Below are 17,944 nucleotides of genomic sequence, written 5' to 3'. Positions count from 1 at the left end.
GTGAATTTTCTTAATAACTATTCAAAGTTAGAGGATGAGTGGGAACACATGTGGGCCTGAAGGAACACCAGCCTCATTGGAAGCAGCAGCTTTGTTGAATAAATATAGAAGTAGGATAAAGAGTAGCCTGACAACAATGCTGAAACAGTTATGAGTTTTAATGAACTATTTCATAGTAAGAGGCACATGAATAACTCGAACCATAGACACCAATTAATAGATATTCTCTGAAAACTGTTTTAGAGTGAGCATAGAAATGATCATCTGGTACCCACAAGTCAGTCACAGTGGCCTGTCTATTCTGATAGATCAGTGACATATTCTAATTGACCAGTAACCACTCATACTGGTCGTTAATATTTTTAATACCGCTCTTATTCATAGTGAACGTTAGATGAAGTTTTGGTTTCCTGTAGCCATGTGCCATCTGTGCATAAAGTTGGATAATGAAAGGTATGGGATCTCTTGTGTCTTACTCATGCCCAAGCATATGGCATTAAGGTAGTGGTGTAAATGAAGCTGCATGATAAACCTTGTACATCTTTCTGATGCATCACTTTTGCTTACTCATGTGAATTTTATATTAGAGCAAACACAAAAGTATTATGGATTAAAATGCAAAAGCACATGAGTTTTAAGAGAAAAAAGATTTTCAAGAAACTTTGTGTGTGCTGCCTTTGCATTATTCCTTAGACTCTCTTTCTCTACTTCTACTACTATTGGTATTTCAGTAGAAAATTTTGAGACACATGGATTTTGTTTATTTGTGGTTATAGAATCGCTTTACTACAGCTGGTCATGTAGCTCATCTGTATGTTTTTTGTCACTCTAGATAACCAGAGGAGCAAACTCTAAGAGATAGAAACTAAGAATTTATCTCCAGTATCTCTTCTCTTTTATCATTAGATCAATTTATAGTCAACTTGAAGGCTGATAATTTATAGTATGGCTTTTTTTTTACATAAAATATTTTAGTTTATTAATTGCATTGAAAGTATCTTTTTATTATTTCTTTTGTTAACATTTCATATTCTTTCATTTAATTTTTTCCTTCCTTGTTCTTGGAAACTTAGGTATTTAACCAATTTTCCCCTTAAAAGAACATTTTTTTAAAAGGTTACTCTGTTTATAACTGCTCTCCATTTGTAAATAAATACATGTAAGAGTAGAATAGGAAACAGGATTGGAAATTTCATCATTTCTTTCCTCCTTTTGAGTCACATCATCACAGCATGGACTAATTATTCTGTATGAAGTGAATTGCCAAAACATAAGTTGCATTTGCATGCAAACATAAAGATAACATCTCAATAGAAATTTTTTAAAGAAGGAGACCACTAGCTAATAATCTAAGACTGGGAAGCATATGCTAAGTGACCTGGACTTTTGTGACAGCTCTGTACCTAACCAGCTACTTTGGATGTATCACAATCTCAGTTTCCTGATCTGCAAGTGAATACAAGGGACTAAGCCCTCTTGGAGTTTTAAGCTTCTAGAATTCTAAATGTATATAATTAGTACAGATTTTATTTTCTAAAATTTGCATGATAAAAAAAGGAGAGTATAAACAATGAATTAAAAGTGTTTCTAAAGAGGGAGGAAGGCAAACCATAAGAGACTCTTAAATACAGAGAACAGACTGAGGGTTTATTGGGGGGGTAGGGGAGAAGGGAAAGTGGGTGATGGACATTGAGGAGGGCACTTGTTGGGATGAGCCCTGGATGTTGTATGGAAGCCAATTTGACAATAAATTATATTTTTTTTAAAAGTGTTTCTAAAAACACTACCAGATTGGCTTTACCACTAAATTTGGTTTGTTTAATTCAGCATTGCTGTGTGATTTGATTATAACTATAAATCCATAGACAAAGAGTATTTGGTCCTAACATAGTTCATGTCTTGTATGTATATACACTATTTCTGTTCAAATTTCTATATCATCATGTTTGCCCTAATTTTAAAAATCAAGTAAGATTAGTCCCATTCTGAATTTTCTTTAATATTCAAACATTGAATGAATGCATATAAAAAACTGATTATGGATAGATGCTCTGTTAAGCACTAAGGAAACAAATATGAGAAATATAGGTTTTCCTCTGCCCTCAGTATTTTCACAAGACTCCAGCCACAGAAAGCTGATCTAGGAGAGGAATCTAGGCTAGCAAGGCCCTTGAATCAGATAAGAGTTCAGAATATCATTCATAAATGGCCCCCAGCTGAGGAAAGACAATTCTTTCTAGTTTCCTGTCACCTGGTTGTATAGATGAGCCATAAGAAGATCAAATGAATCTGTTCCTGTCGGCTTTAGCCTTTTTGTGTAACTTTTGCCTATTAATGTAGTAGTAGATAATATTTATATAAAATAAAGGAATTTGATGACAAATATTTTGAAATTAAAATCACAATGATTAAAATTCCAATAGTTTAATTTAGATAAATGTTGACCTCCTTTGGTGAACACATAAAATGCTACCCAAATCTGCCAACTGAAGAAGTATGAAGTAGAATTTATCTTTCTGATAAGCCTATTCTCTGTAGCCTGACCTCAAGCCTTCATGATATTCAGGTCCTCAAATCCCTAACTGTATATTCTATTTTGTGCTCTTGCCATCTAAAAGGAAAACAACTTCCAATGTGGCAATATTTTGAATGGCAGAAATTTCTAGATTAGAAAAATTACTAACTCTAATACGCATATTTTAAAAATATGGCACTTTTCTACTCATGAACTCAAATATATTCTAACTAACAATTTTAAGTCCTTTTATCTGCAGTGATTTTACTTATATCATCCAATGTAATTGACAACAGTATGTGGCAAAACATATTTTACATTTTTGTATTGTTCCCTGTGAGACATCTATTGTAAGAATTGCTGCAGGCTGTCATTTTTGTCTGCCATCCAGGATTTGCTGGCCCAAGTACTGTGTACTGAACTTGATATTGGTCATGGGGGGAGGGAGGGGAACCTTGTAGTTGAGCCAGATGGTTTTGTTATTGCTTTAGAATTAATAGCATATGAAACAGATACAGCTTATTAAGGTTTTTTTTTATAAATAACATAAACTTAAATAACAAAACAATAAAGTTCAAATACAACTTAAAATAGAGTTTAATGCTGTAACCACAGAGAAAAAGCATGATTATTGGTGGGAAGAACATTATTAAAAGTCATATTCCCAAATATGAATTATACAAAAGATAGATTATATTACTTGAAACAAAACTTAAAGGTTTCTCAGTTTTACTTTTAGGGATTATAAAATGTTATTTTTGTGGCAAGTGAGATGAAATACAGTATTATCATCATTATTGCTATTTTATATACAAGATTTTTGAAAACATCCTTTTATCAATACCCTTTCCATACGAGCAGCATTAGGAATTTTCTTCTTGTTAATAGGTACAAGCATATTCTAATACTATACTTTTGTAAAACTACTTATTTGACTCCATTCCATAATAGAATTTTTAAGAATATTCTTTCTTTTCTTATTAGAATTTAAGTGGCTTACAATTGCCACTAAAAAGTCTTTCAGATACTGCTCATCTTCCATAGTTAGTGTTGGCTTGATTATCTGACAAATCATTCCAGCAGCCTTTACGTCTGACATATCTTATATAACATCATCTGCATTATTATTATTATAGCAGCCATTTTATAAGCAGATAGGAATATTTAAATAATCATTATCAGATAATCAAATCTAACATACTCTTAAGGGTAAATTAATTTAAGAAAAAACATTACTATTACTAACATCATGATTGTACAACCAGCTTTACAATTTTTTACAACTTTTAGTTACTAAATCTGATTTTGTGTATATTTTTCAAATCTTTCTTTAATGCAGTCTCTTAAAATAAACATACATGCGCAAGTCCAGCTTGATCAGTTTTTCAGTAGTTTTCCAGCCTTTCTTGGTTACTTAAAAAAAAAAAAAGAAGAAAAGAAAAGAAAAAAAGAAAAGAAAGAAAACAGTCCACTTAAAGAAATCTCCCTGCTGGAACTGGTTTCTTTTATACCATATATGATTATGTTATTGCCATAGGAAGAAAGTGGGCTGTTTTTTGTTCTTTCTTTGTTTTCTTCCCCCTTACAGGAACCCCTTTTTGATTTAAAGCAACAAACATTTCTCCTCCGCTGTGTGTCCATTTAGCTGATGCATATGTATTGTAATGGTTTTCCAGAATTAATTCTTTGAAGTTGCAATCTTCATTGCATTCTTTCTGTTAAAATAATAAACAACATTATCCAAATGATTTTTAGAGGTACTCAATTAAACAAAGAGTAAGCAGTAATCTTTAGTAGAATTAAATCATATATGACTTTTTTTTTTGAGCTGGCCTAATGCAGTTTGTTAGATATAGATTAGCATATTTGCAAAAAAAATAGGCATCTTAAAATTTTTTAAAAAGATAAAATGATACATATTTAGTTATGCAACACATTTTCAAATATCTAACTTTTTTTGGCAGTCAGTTTTTACAATTCTTTGTATGAGGAGCTGTTTCCCCCTAATGAGCAGCTCTGATATTACCAAATATCATTCCCAAATCACTCATTCCCTAACTGCTGAGAATTTGATATAATTAGCAGAGTGTCTCCCTCCCTCAGCTGAAGGACATATTTCACAACTTTTCTTCATTTGTTACTACACTGCCTGCAATGGTGATGGAATTTAAATTAATTTGTTCATCCATCCAACCATTCATTCATTTGTTCATTCATTCAATTAAACCGAGATTATTATGTAATTAGCCTGTGCCAGGTATTGTGCTGGACTATGGGAATACAAAGGAAACTCAATTATATTTTATTATGGTGGGATGAACTGTTACATGTTTCATATTGTAATAAAGTGGGAACAATGTGAATGCTCACAGTTCAAAGGCCACGATTGTGAGACTGATGTTGATAAACAAACTTCTGAATTTTTTTTCCCAAGAATTTTCATGTCAGCAATGTGCAGATTGGGTGAACCTTAACAAAAAGAGCTTTAATACTACTGACAGATGGAAATTTTAGGTTTTAAGTATCTAAAACGCACATGGAATTTCAGAGCTGGCAGTATCCTGAGAGGTTGGTTAACGTAACTCATTTTACAAATGAAGACACCAAAGCCCAGAGAGCTTAAGCAATTTGTCCAAGGTCCTGCAGAAAATGTTTTTTTTCCTCAATGCTTGAATATGAAGTATTTTAATGAAATCATTAAATTATATGACTGAAGAAAAATTAGTTCCATTTTTACTTTCCAGAAAGGCAAGATGTTTTTGACAAAAATAAGTTTGAAAAATTAAGTCTAAGCTATCAATTATCAATACCTTTGCATAGAGTTTTCCTTCCTTATTCATTGCAAGATAGTATTCACTTTCCACTCCTTTGATTGCCACAATTCCAACTGCCACTGTCCTGATTTCCATGATATCTGCAAGGAATCACAGAAAGATAAGTCAGTTATTCACTCAGCTTTGCAGATCATCCAAGAATGACAATTTGTTCTTATTTCTTTTTCAATTGGAAGTTATTAAAATCATTAATGTGCGTGTTTACTCAGCCTGAGACCACCTACCCATATTACACATACAAATACAAGGGTAGTCCTTATTAAACATGGGAAGTTTAAACTATTTATTTTTTATTTTGTAGAAAAAGATATCTGGATTCAAAGGATTTAGCTTTTTCTTCCCCACAATTACATCTCTAACTTACTATCATAATAATCATCATGATATCAGCTAATGTTTATTGATCTCATACCACATAATAAAGCATTATTCCAAGGCTCCAATGCATTAACTCATCTACTTGTCACCAAGGCTATGAGGCAAGTACTGTAGTTATTCCCATTTTACAGATCGAGAAGCCCAAGCACAGAGAAGTTATATAATTTGCCCAGATTCTCTCACCTAGTAAGTGGCAGAAGGAAAATTTGAACCCAGACAGTGGCTCTTAATCATTACATACCATTAAAATGTATAATAAACTAATAATCTTTACTTTTCTCTTAAACTTTACCTTAAAAATTATTGCTAACAGAAAATCTCTGGAATTTAACAAAAATCAATGAAAGCAATTGTAAATGATGGTAACAGAACTACTGCCCTAAAAAAGATTAAATATTTTAAAGTGATAGTGAGTTTTTTGATACATGAAAGACTATTTAAAACCCAATTATGAATCTTGCTTATATGATATTTTATAACTTTATACCTTTCTGATTTTTAATCTTTGTTGAAATTGTTTCTACAACACATACAGTTACCACAAGAATGTTAACCTACTATTTTCTTTTATTATACATCTTTTCCTCCAATGCTATATTTTAATGACTCATATAAATGCAGTAAAATCTCAAGAAAAATTTTAAAACAATGTAGGAATTAAAAGTTTAGCAGACCTCTTTAAATAACTGCTGTTAATTATACTTTGAACATGAAGGTGTAACCATGAGACACTCGCTTCCCTGTGCCTAATAATACGCAAAGAAGGTTACAAGTGAAAATTATATGTGTTATGTCAAGTCTCTAAAAGCTGTTTTCCAAAATATTCACTCAGTTAAAGGAAAATCTGATTTCTTATTCCATGCCTTTGCTTCATCCTCTTATTTATTCTTTTCACTTCAATTTTCCTATCTGGAGAATAAAGTCAATACCCACTTCGTCAGGATTAATGCAGCCTAGCTAATATTTGTTATCTGTGTCACATGTATGCTGCATACAGGCCTTTTTCCCAGCATGCTATGCTTAGCGCTGACAAGAGGTTATCCAGTTGAGAGTTCTTGGGCTGTTCATATAAACTCAGGTCTATGAAGAAAGTGCAAAGGAATGGATATTAATCTTTTAAAGTATTTTTGAAGCATTGTCAGAATGTATAAATTGTAGAGTAATTTGAGGACACAAATTAAGGAAAACAGCCCTGATTTCATAACTCCAAAAGTTAAAATTGAATAATTTATTTCATTCTAAAATGTCAGACGAACAAATCATTTGGTTTTTAATAGCGTAATTTTTATTTTCTTTCTTAGAGTCAGGATAGGAAAAATAGCTTTCTGTCTGTAGATGTAAACAATGACTTGTGAATTGAATTGTTTGGTGTTATTAAAAATTCAATAAACTATTTCATTATATACCCCGATTTTACTAAAAGGCAGATGAAGAGTAGTCAAAAACCTCATTTACAACAACTACTGGCATCAACAAATGAAATAATTATCAAGATTTTGGTCACAATTAAGCTTTCATAAGTAGTTGATAATAATACGATTGAAAATTAAGCTTTCATAAGTAGTTGATAATAATACGATTGAAAAGCTACTGGATAAAACACATTGCCATTATCTTTCATTATTTCATGAATCTAGGAAGTCATAATAATAAGCAAATTCAAAATGAAAAACAATGATAAGGAAAGAGAACTGAGGAACTCTCTATCCACATCAAACCAAAGAATTCTCATTTCCACAATACATTCATAGAGTTCAGTGATTCCACTTTATCAATAGAGGAAGACACTAAGTGTAAATAATAATTATGCTTCAATGCATGTTTTATAATATCATTGCCACTAGTAAAACTTAAGACCTGCTTATGATTTGCTACATCTTTTGAAGACCTCAATGTTCTGATGAGAGCATAGAAAATGATTAAATTCTAGCATGTGCTTGTAGACTATAGATTAAAGAAGGAAGCAGTAATAAGGGAGCACATGTGAGGATACTTCAAGTGACATCTATAGATCTTCCTCTTTATCACTGGGAACACTGTAAATATTAAATACTAAAGAAAGTGAAAACACATTTTCACCACATTTTTAAACATCTCATATTTTCTGAAATACTGTAATGCTATGCAAAATTATTTTCTATTGTTAACAATTCTGTTAATCCTACACATCTAGCACAACTAGAATTTCATTGTGGATTTAGATCACATGTGATTTATGCATGCTGAATTTAGGAACAAGATGTGGAAAACTGCCGTCACTTTAAACTCAGTATCATTGTAAAACTCAACCACATTATCAGTCCCACCCCAGGAGACATAGCATCTCCCTAACTTTTCTCCTTGTACTCATTCTCAAAATTAGCCAGATTCGAAATGATCCTTGACTTCTCCAACTCCTATCCTTATGTCTTAGCCTCAACATCCATTGGGCCTAGAAGTTGAGGAAATGGGCATAGCAAGAGGAATGAGTAAATGGGATAGAAATAATTTTAAGCATTGCTACCAAGTATGTGTTGAGTATTTGTGTTCTATCATATTTGCCGAGAAGAGCTATGTTTGGCATCGAGGTGGTTCATTCCAGTAATGTTCCACTTCCTAACTGGTCCTCTTCACTACAAGGGGATCAGCCAGAAAGAATCAAAAGAAATACTTCCTGGAACTCGGCAGCTTGCTGGGAAAAATTCCAGGATGTAAGGACACCAAGGGAACTATTTGGAGTGGCTTGGGACACATTTGTTGTTTTTGTCCTTCTGTCTGAATAGTCCCCAATTAAGTGTAATATAAATATAAGTTGCTTTTCTTGGCTAGATGTGAAAGTGAAAAGGCTTAAGATTTTTTTTCTAATTTTTTTCCTAATTTTTTTCTAAGCTACAGCTTATTAGAGAAGATAAGCATTTTTAGAGAGGATTAAAAAACAAAACAAAACAAAACAAAACAAAAACAAAGCAAACAACAACAAAAAAACCTAATTCAGAGGGGAAGCCAGAAAGAAAAAAATCTAAAGAGTCTAAGGAATCCAAGCTATCATTAAGAATATAGCAAAAGGAACAAATTGAGGTAGAAGAGAAAGAGAACATATATGCAGAATGCTGAGCATAGTTAAGTGCCCAATAAACTGTTTTCTTTAGAAATGAATAGTTTTGCTGTTCTAACCAACAATGGTGAGTCTGGTCTTTCAGAGAAGCATTGGCAACAGCATCTCATGCTTTTTGTAACAATAAGAAGAAAAGCTAGTGGAAATTAGGTCATTCCCCGGCTAGAAAGCAGTGGAACACAGGTTGGAGACAGCTTCCTGGGGAAGTGGGGGGGAAGGGGGGGTGGGTATTCCTCACGTGTATCAAGACATAAAGAAACACTGGTGAAGACTCATTGCGCTAAATGAATGCTGACACAGGTGGGAATGAATGACAGCACCAGAAGGAAGATCCCTAGTGACAATGAAGTTCTGAATAGGAACATGAAAGACATGAGAGCACAGGTGTTGTTTTTTTCATTTCTTCTGCTGCTTTAATCTCATGACTTTAGAAGTGAAAAAAAAAAAAAAAAAGCTATGAAAATAAACACCTGGCTGTTAACAATAGTGTTGAAAGTAGAACTTGCCTTTCTGCCTGGGACTTTAGAATAACCGAAAAAAAAGGCTCCTGGAGTTTTCTGTGCATTTTATAAAGAATGCATTAGTTAAGTTTAGGTTTGGTTGGAACAAACCATTTATTTCCACATGCAATAAACATTGGGAGAAGTGACAACGCTGCTCCACAAAACATTTGGGAGTTTCCAGGCTCCATTCAGCTCACTGTTCCACAACCACTTTGTTCTCATAATATAAGGTAGAACACACATTCCAGGTGGAGTGTGAAATAAAGGAAGAAAATGTGGGTGCAAAGGGATTCTGCTAGCTGCCCTTCATGGAAGATTTCTGAGGGTTGCCCTGGGACACCACTTAATCAGCTAGACCTTGGTCACAAGCAGGAATGTCCTGAGAATGTACAATAGTTGCAGAAAATTTATAGCTAATCCTAAACTAAATGAGTTACTTTAGGCCAAATAATTTCAAAAGAAAATGTATACAAAATTTTTAAATAATCATAAAATATTGTATCTAATGAGAAATGTGGATATATTTTAATGTTTTGTCTATATATGGTAGTTTCAGGAAGTAATTATATATTATATAATAGCATATATATAAATAGAATAATATATAATACATATATATGTATACCATTACGTGTGTGTGTGTGTGTGTGTGTGTGTGTGTGTGTGTGTAATGGTGAAGGTTTCTCATTCAACAATAAAGCCTTGACAGAAAATCATAAAAATAATTTAACATTTAAAAAAAGTTATTAGGGGCACCTTAGTGGCTCAGTCAGTTAAATGTCTGACTCCTGATTTTGGCTCAGGTCATGGTCTCACAGTCTGTGAGATCAAGCCCCATGATGGGTTCAGTGCTAATAGTGTGGAGCCCGCTTGGGATTCTCTCTCTCTCTCTCTCTCTCTCTCTCTCTCTCTCTCTCTGTTTCTCTCTCTAAATAAGGAAATAAACTACAACAGAAAGAACTTTTTTAAAAGTTATTATTTGATTATTTGCTGATACCAGTTCTTAGTTTTAATGTGCCCAGAACAGTATATTTGGTCAAGGACATAATTAAATGTTCTGATTGGTCTAATAATCATTGAACTATTGTCTCCCTCATCTTCAACTTTAAAATTATTTTTAGTTATCATACTAGCTCATCTATGTTAATATATATATAATTTTATATATATTTTATATATTTATATATTTTAATTATATTTAAAATATAATTTAATTATAATTTATTTATATAAATTTAAATATTAAATATATTAAATTTATATAATTTAATTATATAAAAAATAAAAATATATTTTAAATATTAAATATATTTAAATTTTAATGTTTAAATTATAAATAAATTTAAATATTAAATATATTAAAATTATATAATTTAATTATATAAAATATATTTTGTATATTTATATATAATATATATTATATATATATAATTTTATATTATATATATATCTTCTCAATCTTTAAAATATAAAGCATAAAATGTTCAGGGAAAAGAAATACCAAGGGACTGGGATAGGGGGATTTTTGTGTGATGAAACAACTAAATATTTTTATCCTTATCAACTCATGAAAAGACACGGAGGAACCCTAAGTGCATATTACCAAGTGAAAAAGGCCAATCTGAAAAGGCTGCACCACATGCTGTATGACATTCCAACTCTATGACATTCTGGAAAAGGCAAAACTGTGGAGATAGTAAAAAGGTTAGTGGTTGCCAGGGGTTGCAGGTAAGTGAGAGGAGTAAATAGGCAAAGAACAGAGGGTTTTTAAAGTGGTAAAAATACTCTGTATGATAACATAATGGATACATGTCCAAACCCATAGTGTGCAACACCAAGAGTAAACCCTGAAGTAAACTATGGACTAGGTGATAACAATGTGTCAATGCAGGCTCATTAATTGTAACAAATGTACCATTCTGGTGGGGGATGTTGACAATGGGGGAGGCCTGTGAACCTAAAGCTGCTTTAAAATATATATGTGTGTGTGTGTGTGTGTGTGTGTGTGTGTGTATAAATATATATATTAACATATATATTAATATACAAATATACATTAATATATATAAATATATATATATTAATGTTTATTTATCTTTGTGAGAGGAAGAGAGACAGAGCTGAAGTCCAGGAGGCACAGAGAGAGAGGGAGACACGGAATCCAAAGCAGGTTCTAGGCTCTGAGCTGTCAGCACAGAGCCCAACACGGAGCTTGAACCCATGGACGGGGGGATCATGACTTGAGCCAAAGTCAAAAGTTTCACCCACATAGCCGCTCAGTTGCCCCTAAAAATAAGTTCTTAATAAAAAATTTTAAAAGGTAAAGTTAAAATACCTTAAAATCATAAATGCTGTTGGTAATAGGGACAAAGAATTAGCATCAATTTTTACAGTACATTAGGGAAACAGCTAAAATGCTGGAAGTAGATGGTGGAGAATTTTTTAAAAAGTAATAGCAATTTATGCCAAGATTCCTCATTTATTTATTGTAAGCATGAAACAGGTTTAAATAATAAATAGGCAAAAATATTTAAATAAACTTATGAATGATTAAGCCACGGAAAAAAAACAGGGAAGTCATTTTAGGCATGTTCTTTAGTTTGTAAGGGTGACATCCTAGGTAATTAATTGATTCTATTGTTGACCATGTTGTTGACAAAAATATTAACAAGGCTAAATGGCTACTTTACTTGACATTGTTTCATTTCTCATGTTCTGTTATTTTTTAAGTTTTTATTTAAATTCCAGTTAATAACATATAGTGTAATATTAGTTTTAGTAGTAGAATTTTGTGATTCATCACTTATACCTAGTACTAATCACAAATGTCCTCCTTAATACCTATCACCCATTTAACCCATTCCCCCACCTACCTCCCCTCCAGCAGCCCTGTTCATTCTCTGTAGTTAAGAGTCTTTTTTATGGTTTGACTGTCTCTTTTATTATTGTATGATCTGACCTCTCATTTTTTTTTTTAACTCTATCATTAGGCTACCACAATCATTAACAATCTGATGTGTCCATGTAGTATGTTTTACATCTTAGGAAGCAAATTTATTTTTACTTATACACATAAACTTCTCTTAAACATAAATTCAGGTCCACAAAAAAGGCAAATTCTTATATTTGTCTTATATATGATAATAGGTATACTGTAGACCAAAAAACCATGTACAGTAAGTTTGGTGGCTAACTTAATGTCTGCATACTATATGTATTTTCTGAGTAACTCCCTGGTTTTTGATTTGGAGGGGAGGATTTCATTAGCTTACATAGTTCATTCTTCTACAGATCTTTGTGGATCTGTAAAAACATCTCTTCCCACTCTGCAGTTGAAAAAAAGAGTGGTAAATTTAGTTTCTTCATTCTTGTATTTTCTGGAATAAGAGGACATAGCACATGGGACAAAACAGATTAGAAGGTCAGAGTTGATAGGATACTGATTCTGCCAACATTACTTAATACTTTTCCAAGCAACCTACTTTTATATCTCTTAATTTCCCTGTGAAAGATTTTTAAAGTACATTAAACAAGAATATTACTCATAGGGGCACCTGGGTGGCTCAGTCAGTTAAGCATCTGACTTCAGCTCAGGTCATGATCTCACAGTTCGTGAGTTCAAGCCCCACATCAGGCTCCATGCCGACAGCTCAGAGCCTGGAGCCTGCTTCAGATTCTGTGTCTACCTCTCTCTCTGTTCCTCCCCTGCTTGTACTCTCTCTCTCTCTCTCTCTCTCTCTCTCTCAAAAATAAATAAACAGTAAAAAAAAAAAAAGAATATTACTCATTCAGGAACGTTGCCATTTTCAAGTCTATCTTCATCCCAGTTAAAGCTAGAATCTTTAAAGATAGAGCATCTTTTCATATGCTTATTTGCTATCTGTGTATCTCCTTTGGTAATAAATCTGTTCAGATATTTTGCCCACTTTTAATTGGGTTGTTGAAATTCAAAAGATTTTTTTAATATCCCTAACCCCAATATGTGGAGGGATAAGATTAACTATATTCTTCGCTGACTGTCAGAGTGCAACAAAAATCTGGTGGGCAACAGACAGGCAGGGGCTAGAGGAAAAGGGTTTGGAAATGGGACAGTATGAACATACTGTCATAACTGGACCTGAAAGGGAAGGTGTCCACATATAATTAACAATACTCCTACCATTCAACAGTTATATTTTGTGGACAGTTGGTCCATAAAAGAAAGCCAGCAGACATTACAGGTATTATTCCCTAATTACAACTGAGCCTGAAAGATACCCTAAGCCTGTGCATCAATATTCTTCATTCCAGGAACAGAAAATATAATACGAATAAAGGCACGAATAGCAGGAGTAAGAGGGACTTGAAGGAAGGGAAAACACTGACTTCATAAAGTTTTACAGTGATAAGATCTTTGGAAACCAACTACTCTGTATGTCTTTAGAAAGATGCATTTACTCAATTTTGATGGTATTGCCAATACGTTGAATCAATGAATTTCTTCAGTATGCTGCATAGTAAATTATTTCCCTCAGATCTTTCTTTACTGAACATGAAGAAGAGTTAGTTACCAAGTACAGCTCTCCAAGAGGAGAGGTTTTGTCTCTCAATTGAGCCTAGCACAGAATTGGCTTGCAGTGATTTGTTGAATGTTGCATGAATGTATCAACCTCACACCCTTCATATGCTTGTAAGCAACTGTTAAAATCTCCCTCAGCCTCCTCTTCAAGAGTATCTCTGGAAGAAGTAGCAGTTTTGTGTATAGATAGATAGATAGATAGATAGATAGATAGATAGATAGACAGTACTCAATGAAATGTATTTGCCTTTAACTGAGAAAGAATTCTTTGAAGCAAATATGTTTGAAAGCAGAATAATGTAAGTTTTGCATTGACTGATGTAGATAAATTGCTTATGAGAAAATGAATGCTCGTGTACAATTTTAAATGTATTTCGGTCCTAAATTTATTGTTAAGATAGTTTATTGGGCCTACATTTTCTGGTAAACAGCTTCTATCATGAACTAAGTTTTATCAGAATGTCAAAAGTATATAAGATACGTGTACTTAACGTCATGTAGCTGCCAGTATTTTGTTTTCAAATGTCCACCTAGACCAAAAGGAGGTGACCTTTAGCAACGTATACATATTATTTAAAATTGACTTCTTCAAAAGTTATAGGAAAACAGACAAACACCAAATTATATTAGGCTGAAATAAATTTGTTCCAGAAGGTAAGCAGAGTGACTGCTTAACATGGAAGACAGATCTCTTTTTTTTGGGCTAGTGTTTGGATTAGGACTATTAGGTGGATATTCTGTGCACATGCTGACTTTGTTGCCTGGAGGCAATGATTCAGTGTTTGAATTTGGGAAAGAAGTGAGTTCACTTTCCCCATGTTTCTTTATTATCTTTCAGTCAGAGTAGGTGACACAAAGGGCTTTGTGGAGATGGCGACCCCCAGCAGGCTCTAGGTTCTTTTACTTCTCCTGTGAACCCTAGAATCCACTATTATAAGATAACACAATTAATATATTTGGTTAATAATACTAATCTTATCTTTGGATCACTTTACCCCCAAAAAGCATGCCCCATAACTGTTAAGTAACAGATCTAAGACAGAACCTTGGAAAGTACTAAAAGAAATTAGAAAACTAATCAAATCAAAGCCAGCAAGAAACACAAGTAGATAAATTGTTACCGAAACCCAGGAAGTGTAATTCCCATCAAACCAGCATGAAACTCAAATTAGTTACAAATTATTGCATAATTTCTGGAATCAAATATAACTGAAATGTCCTGTTTAAGAGTATTGATGCCACACCATCATTTCATTGGGTGTGGGTGGTGGGAGGGGTACATCAGTTACAGTTCTTATCAATCCTATATCAATTCTATAATGATGTAAAAAAAAACACTTAAATGATTTTTCAGGTGAAGTAAAAAGAATCATGTCATTCTTTTAGAGATTTATTCAGAAAACAAAGCATTAGAAAATCTGTAGAAAGTACATTAGTGTGTGGTACAGTGATGGCAGTGTTTCCTTTTTAAAGAATTTAAGTTGCAACAGCTGATTTCAGCAGGGTTAGAACTATGGCAGAATTAGAAACAAACTATTCAGTTGTTTAACAAATAGGATGATTCCAGTGGCATATTACTATAGTATGTCATGGGAATATCCTTGAACTGTATTGCACAGAATTATATTTCTATGCCAATTTACTGACCTTTTCCTTCTCATTTATTGCCTCTCTGGAACACAAGGCGGGCAGTTTTCTCCCTGAATCAGACAGGAAGAAATTCTCTTTGTTTGCTCTGCATTCCCTGTACCTTCTAAACTTTTATTCAGAAACTATTTTTTATCTGATCATGTAAAGCATTTACAACACTTTACTACATTCTAAAAATGGCTCCAAAATTATCACAAGAGTTGCAGATGATATAATCCCAGAATATGTGAGAAAAATATCTCTCCTCACCACCTAGAAAATCTCTCCTGTTTTCTGGCTTTTCCCAAAATCTAAAGTATCTTCAATAGGAAACCAAAATTTTCATTACATAGGATTTGAGATAAGGTTCAGAAATCCCAGAAATACTTGGGAGAGGTAACATAGGGACACAAATATATTCATACTGTGGTATAAGTGACTATATCTTCTCTGAAAGCAGAATTTGATTTTGCTTGAGGGGAATAAGTACAAGTCTACCAAGAATGAATCTGAAAGGGGAAAATGATCATGAAAGAAAGAAGCTATGGAAAGTTGCATTAACATTTTACTTACAGGTACCTCTAGAAGTTAAGACATCTTAGGCTTCATCTAATCTATAAAGACAACGGTTTAGAAGATAAACCACACATCCACTTCATCCCTCTATTGTAACTATTAATGTGTCCTGTGAAATTTTGCTGTGTGGTAAACATTTAATGTAATCTTCCCTCTCTCCCTCTTTAACTTGTATTTAAATGTTTTGTCACCCAGACCATAAGGGAATTCTAAACAATGTGGTTTCAGATCTTGCTGGCAATCATCATTAAAGCATGATTTAATGCCATTTTGGCTATTGGTTTTCTTAAGAATTTTTAAGCACACATTCTTTGCTACCAGTTTAAACAGTGATGTTCTAATGCAGAGTAGTTACATTTCTCACAGAAATTGAAGTGAAAGGAAAAAGAGGAAGAAATAAATCATCAGAGTTTACAGAAGATACTTACAATACTAAAAAGGAGATCCAGAGCCCCTAGCTCTTACTAGAAACTCACATTGGCCCACTCTGTTACCAAATATGTATCTAGCACTTCTGTTCCCATCGCCACCATGTCAGTCCAGAACTTATTATTTGTACCTCAACTATTATTTCAGTTTCCTGCCTAGATGCCTGCCTCCAGGGAGCATGTTATAAAAGTTACTGTTCTGCTGTATAACTTTCAATGGTACACTCTATTGAAAAGCAAAACAAATTCAAACTTCTTATACTTGGCATTCAAAGCCTTCCAAAATCTAATCCAGTCTACTTTTACAATTTTCACCTATTATTCCTTTACAACTTACGTGAGCTGTTGGCCCCAAACAAACTGATTTACTCGTCTTCCTCTCCCACACAAATTGCCAGGTACTTTGTCTGCTTCTGCCCACCATACGCATAACTACAGAGAATCTCCATTTCTGTATTTCCCAAACATTTCCTCATGGATTGGCTGAATGGAATCATGTGATGAATTCTTTTAAAAATGTCAAATGCCCAGTTCTTACTTCTCAGAAAGTCTGATCCAGTAGGTCTGAGGTGAGGCTTTGGGATCAGTATTTTAACAGCTTACACTAACTTGAGTGACACTTTTCTTTCAAAGCCAAACGAAATTCAAGTGTCTGCATAATGTTTTACATAGTTTTCTGATCTGTTATCTCTTTTACTTTAAGAACAACACATTGCTGTGCCTTTAGTTACACTCACCTCTACTCTTCTGTTGTTATTGATAATTTTAGCACTTTTTTAATCATCTGAATTTTAAGCCATTTGTGGAGACTATCTTATACTTCTGGAAATCCCTAGTACTTGGAAGGCTCTCATTAAATGCTGAAGTAGATAGAATGATACATAAACCCCTTGTAACTAGTGTGTCATAAATCAGCAAATGAAAGTTAGTAATTATTCCAGGCTTAAGGAATTAATGAGTTTCCTAATCATACTAAGCAGCAGAAGAACTAAGATTAAAAGATTAAACTGGGGGGCACCTGGGTGGCTCAGTCGGTTAAGCGTCCGACTTCGGCTCGGGTCATGATCTCGCGGTCCGTGAGTTCGAGCCCCGCATCGGGCTCTGTGCTGACAGCTTAGAGCCTGGAGCCTGCTTCCGATTCTGTGTCTCCCTCTCTCTCTGACCCTCCCCCGTTCATGCTCTGTCTCTCTGTGTCTCAAAAATAAACAAACATTAAAAAAAATTAAAAATAAATAAAATAAAGTAAAAGATTAAACTGGAAGTATTTGTTAAGTTTCCTTATAATTTTGATTATGCTTTTGGAGTTTATCTAATTAGATAAGAAAGCACAAAATTCCATGGTTCATTCAAACAATAGTTCATCTCAGATTATGTTTCATGATGCCAACTCAAAAAAGTAGAGACAAGCTCCAAAATTTCTACTTTTTTA

General features: G+C 33.4%; 2 protein-coding genes across 4 annotated transcripts in view; one reads left to right on the top strand and one right to left on the bottom strand.

The window, feature by feature from the left end:
• FAM227B (family with sequence similarity 227 member B) overlaps positions 1-17,944 on the top strand; it is a 196,968-nt gene that overhangs the window by 68,702 nt on the left and 110,322 nt on the right. The window lies entirely within an intron of this gene.
• Positions 3,017-17,944, bottom strand: part of FGF7 (fibroblast growth factor 7) — a 57,241-nt gene continuing 42,313 nt past the window's right edge. For all 3 annotated transcript variants that reach the window (XM_049611694.1, XM_049611696.1, XM_049611695.1), the window contains 2 exons: positions 5,326-5,429; positions 3,017-4,230 (listed from right to left, as the gene is read on the bottom strand). In XM_049611694.1, the coding sequence (XP_049467651.1) occupies positions 4,036-4,230; positions 5,326-5,429 (299 nt within the window). In that variant the 3' untranslated portion in view covers positions 3,017-4,035. The remainder of the gene's footprint in view (positions 4,231-5,325; positions 5,430-17,944) is intronic.

Source organism: Panthera uncia (assembly GCF_023721935.1).
Source record: "Panthera uncia isolate 11264 chromosome B3 unlocalized genomic scaffold, Puncia_PCG_1.0 HiC_scaffold_1, whole genome shotgun sequence".
NCBI classification, from domain to species: domain Eukaryota; kingdom Metazoa; phylum Chordata; class Mammalia; order Carnivora; family Felidae; genus Panthera; species Panthera uncia.
Note: the sequence above shows the minus strand (reverse complement) of the source record. Positions and strands in the feature narration are given on the sequence as shown.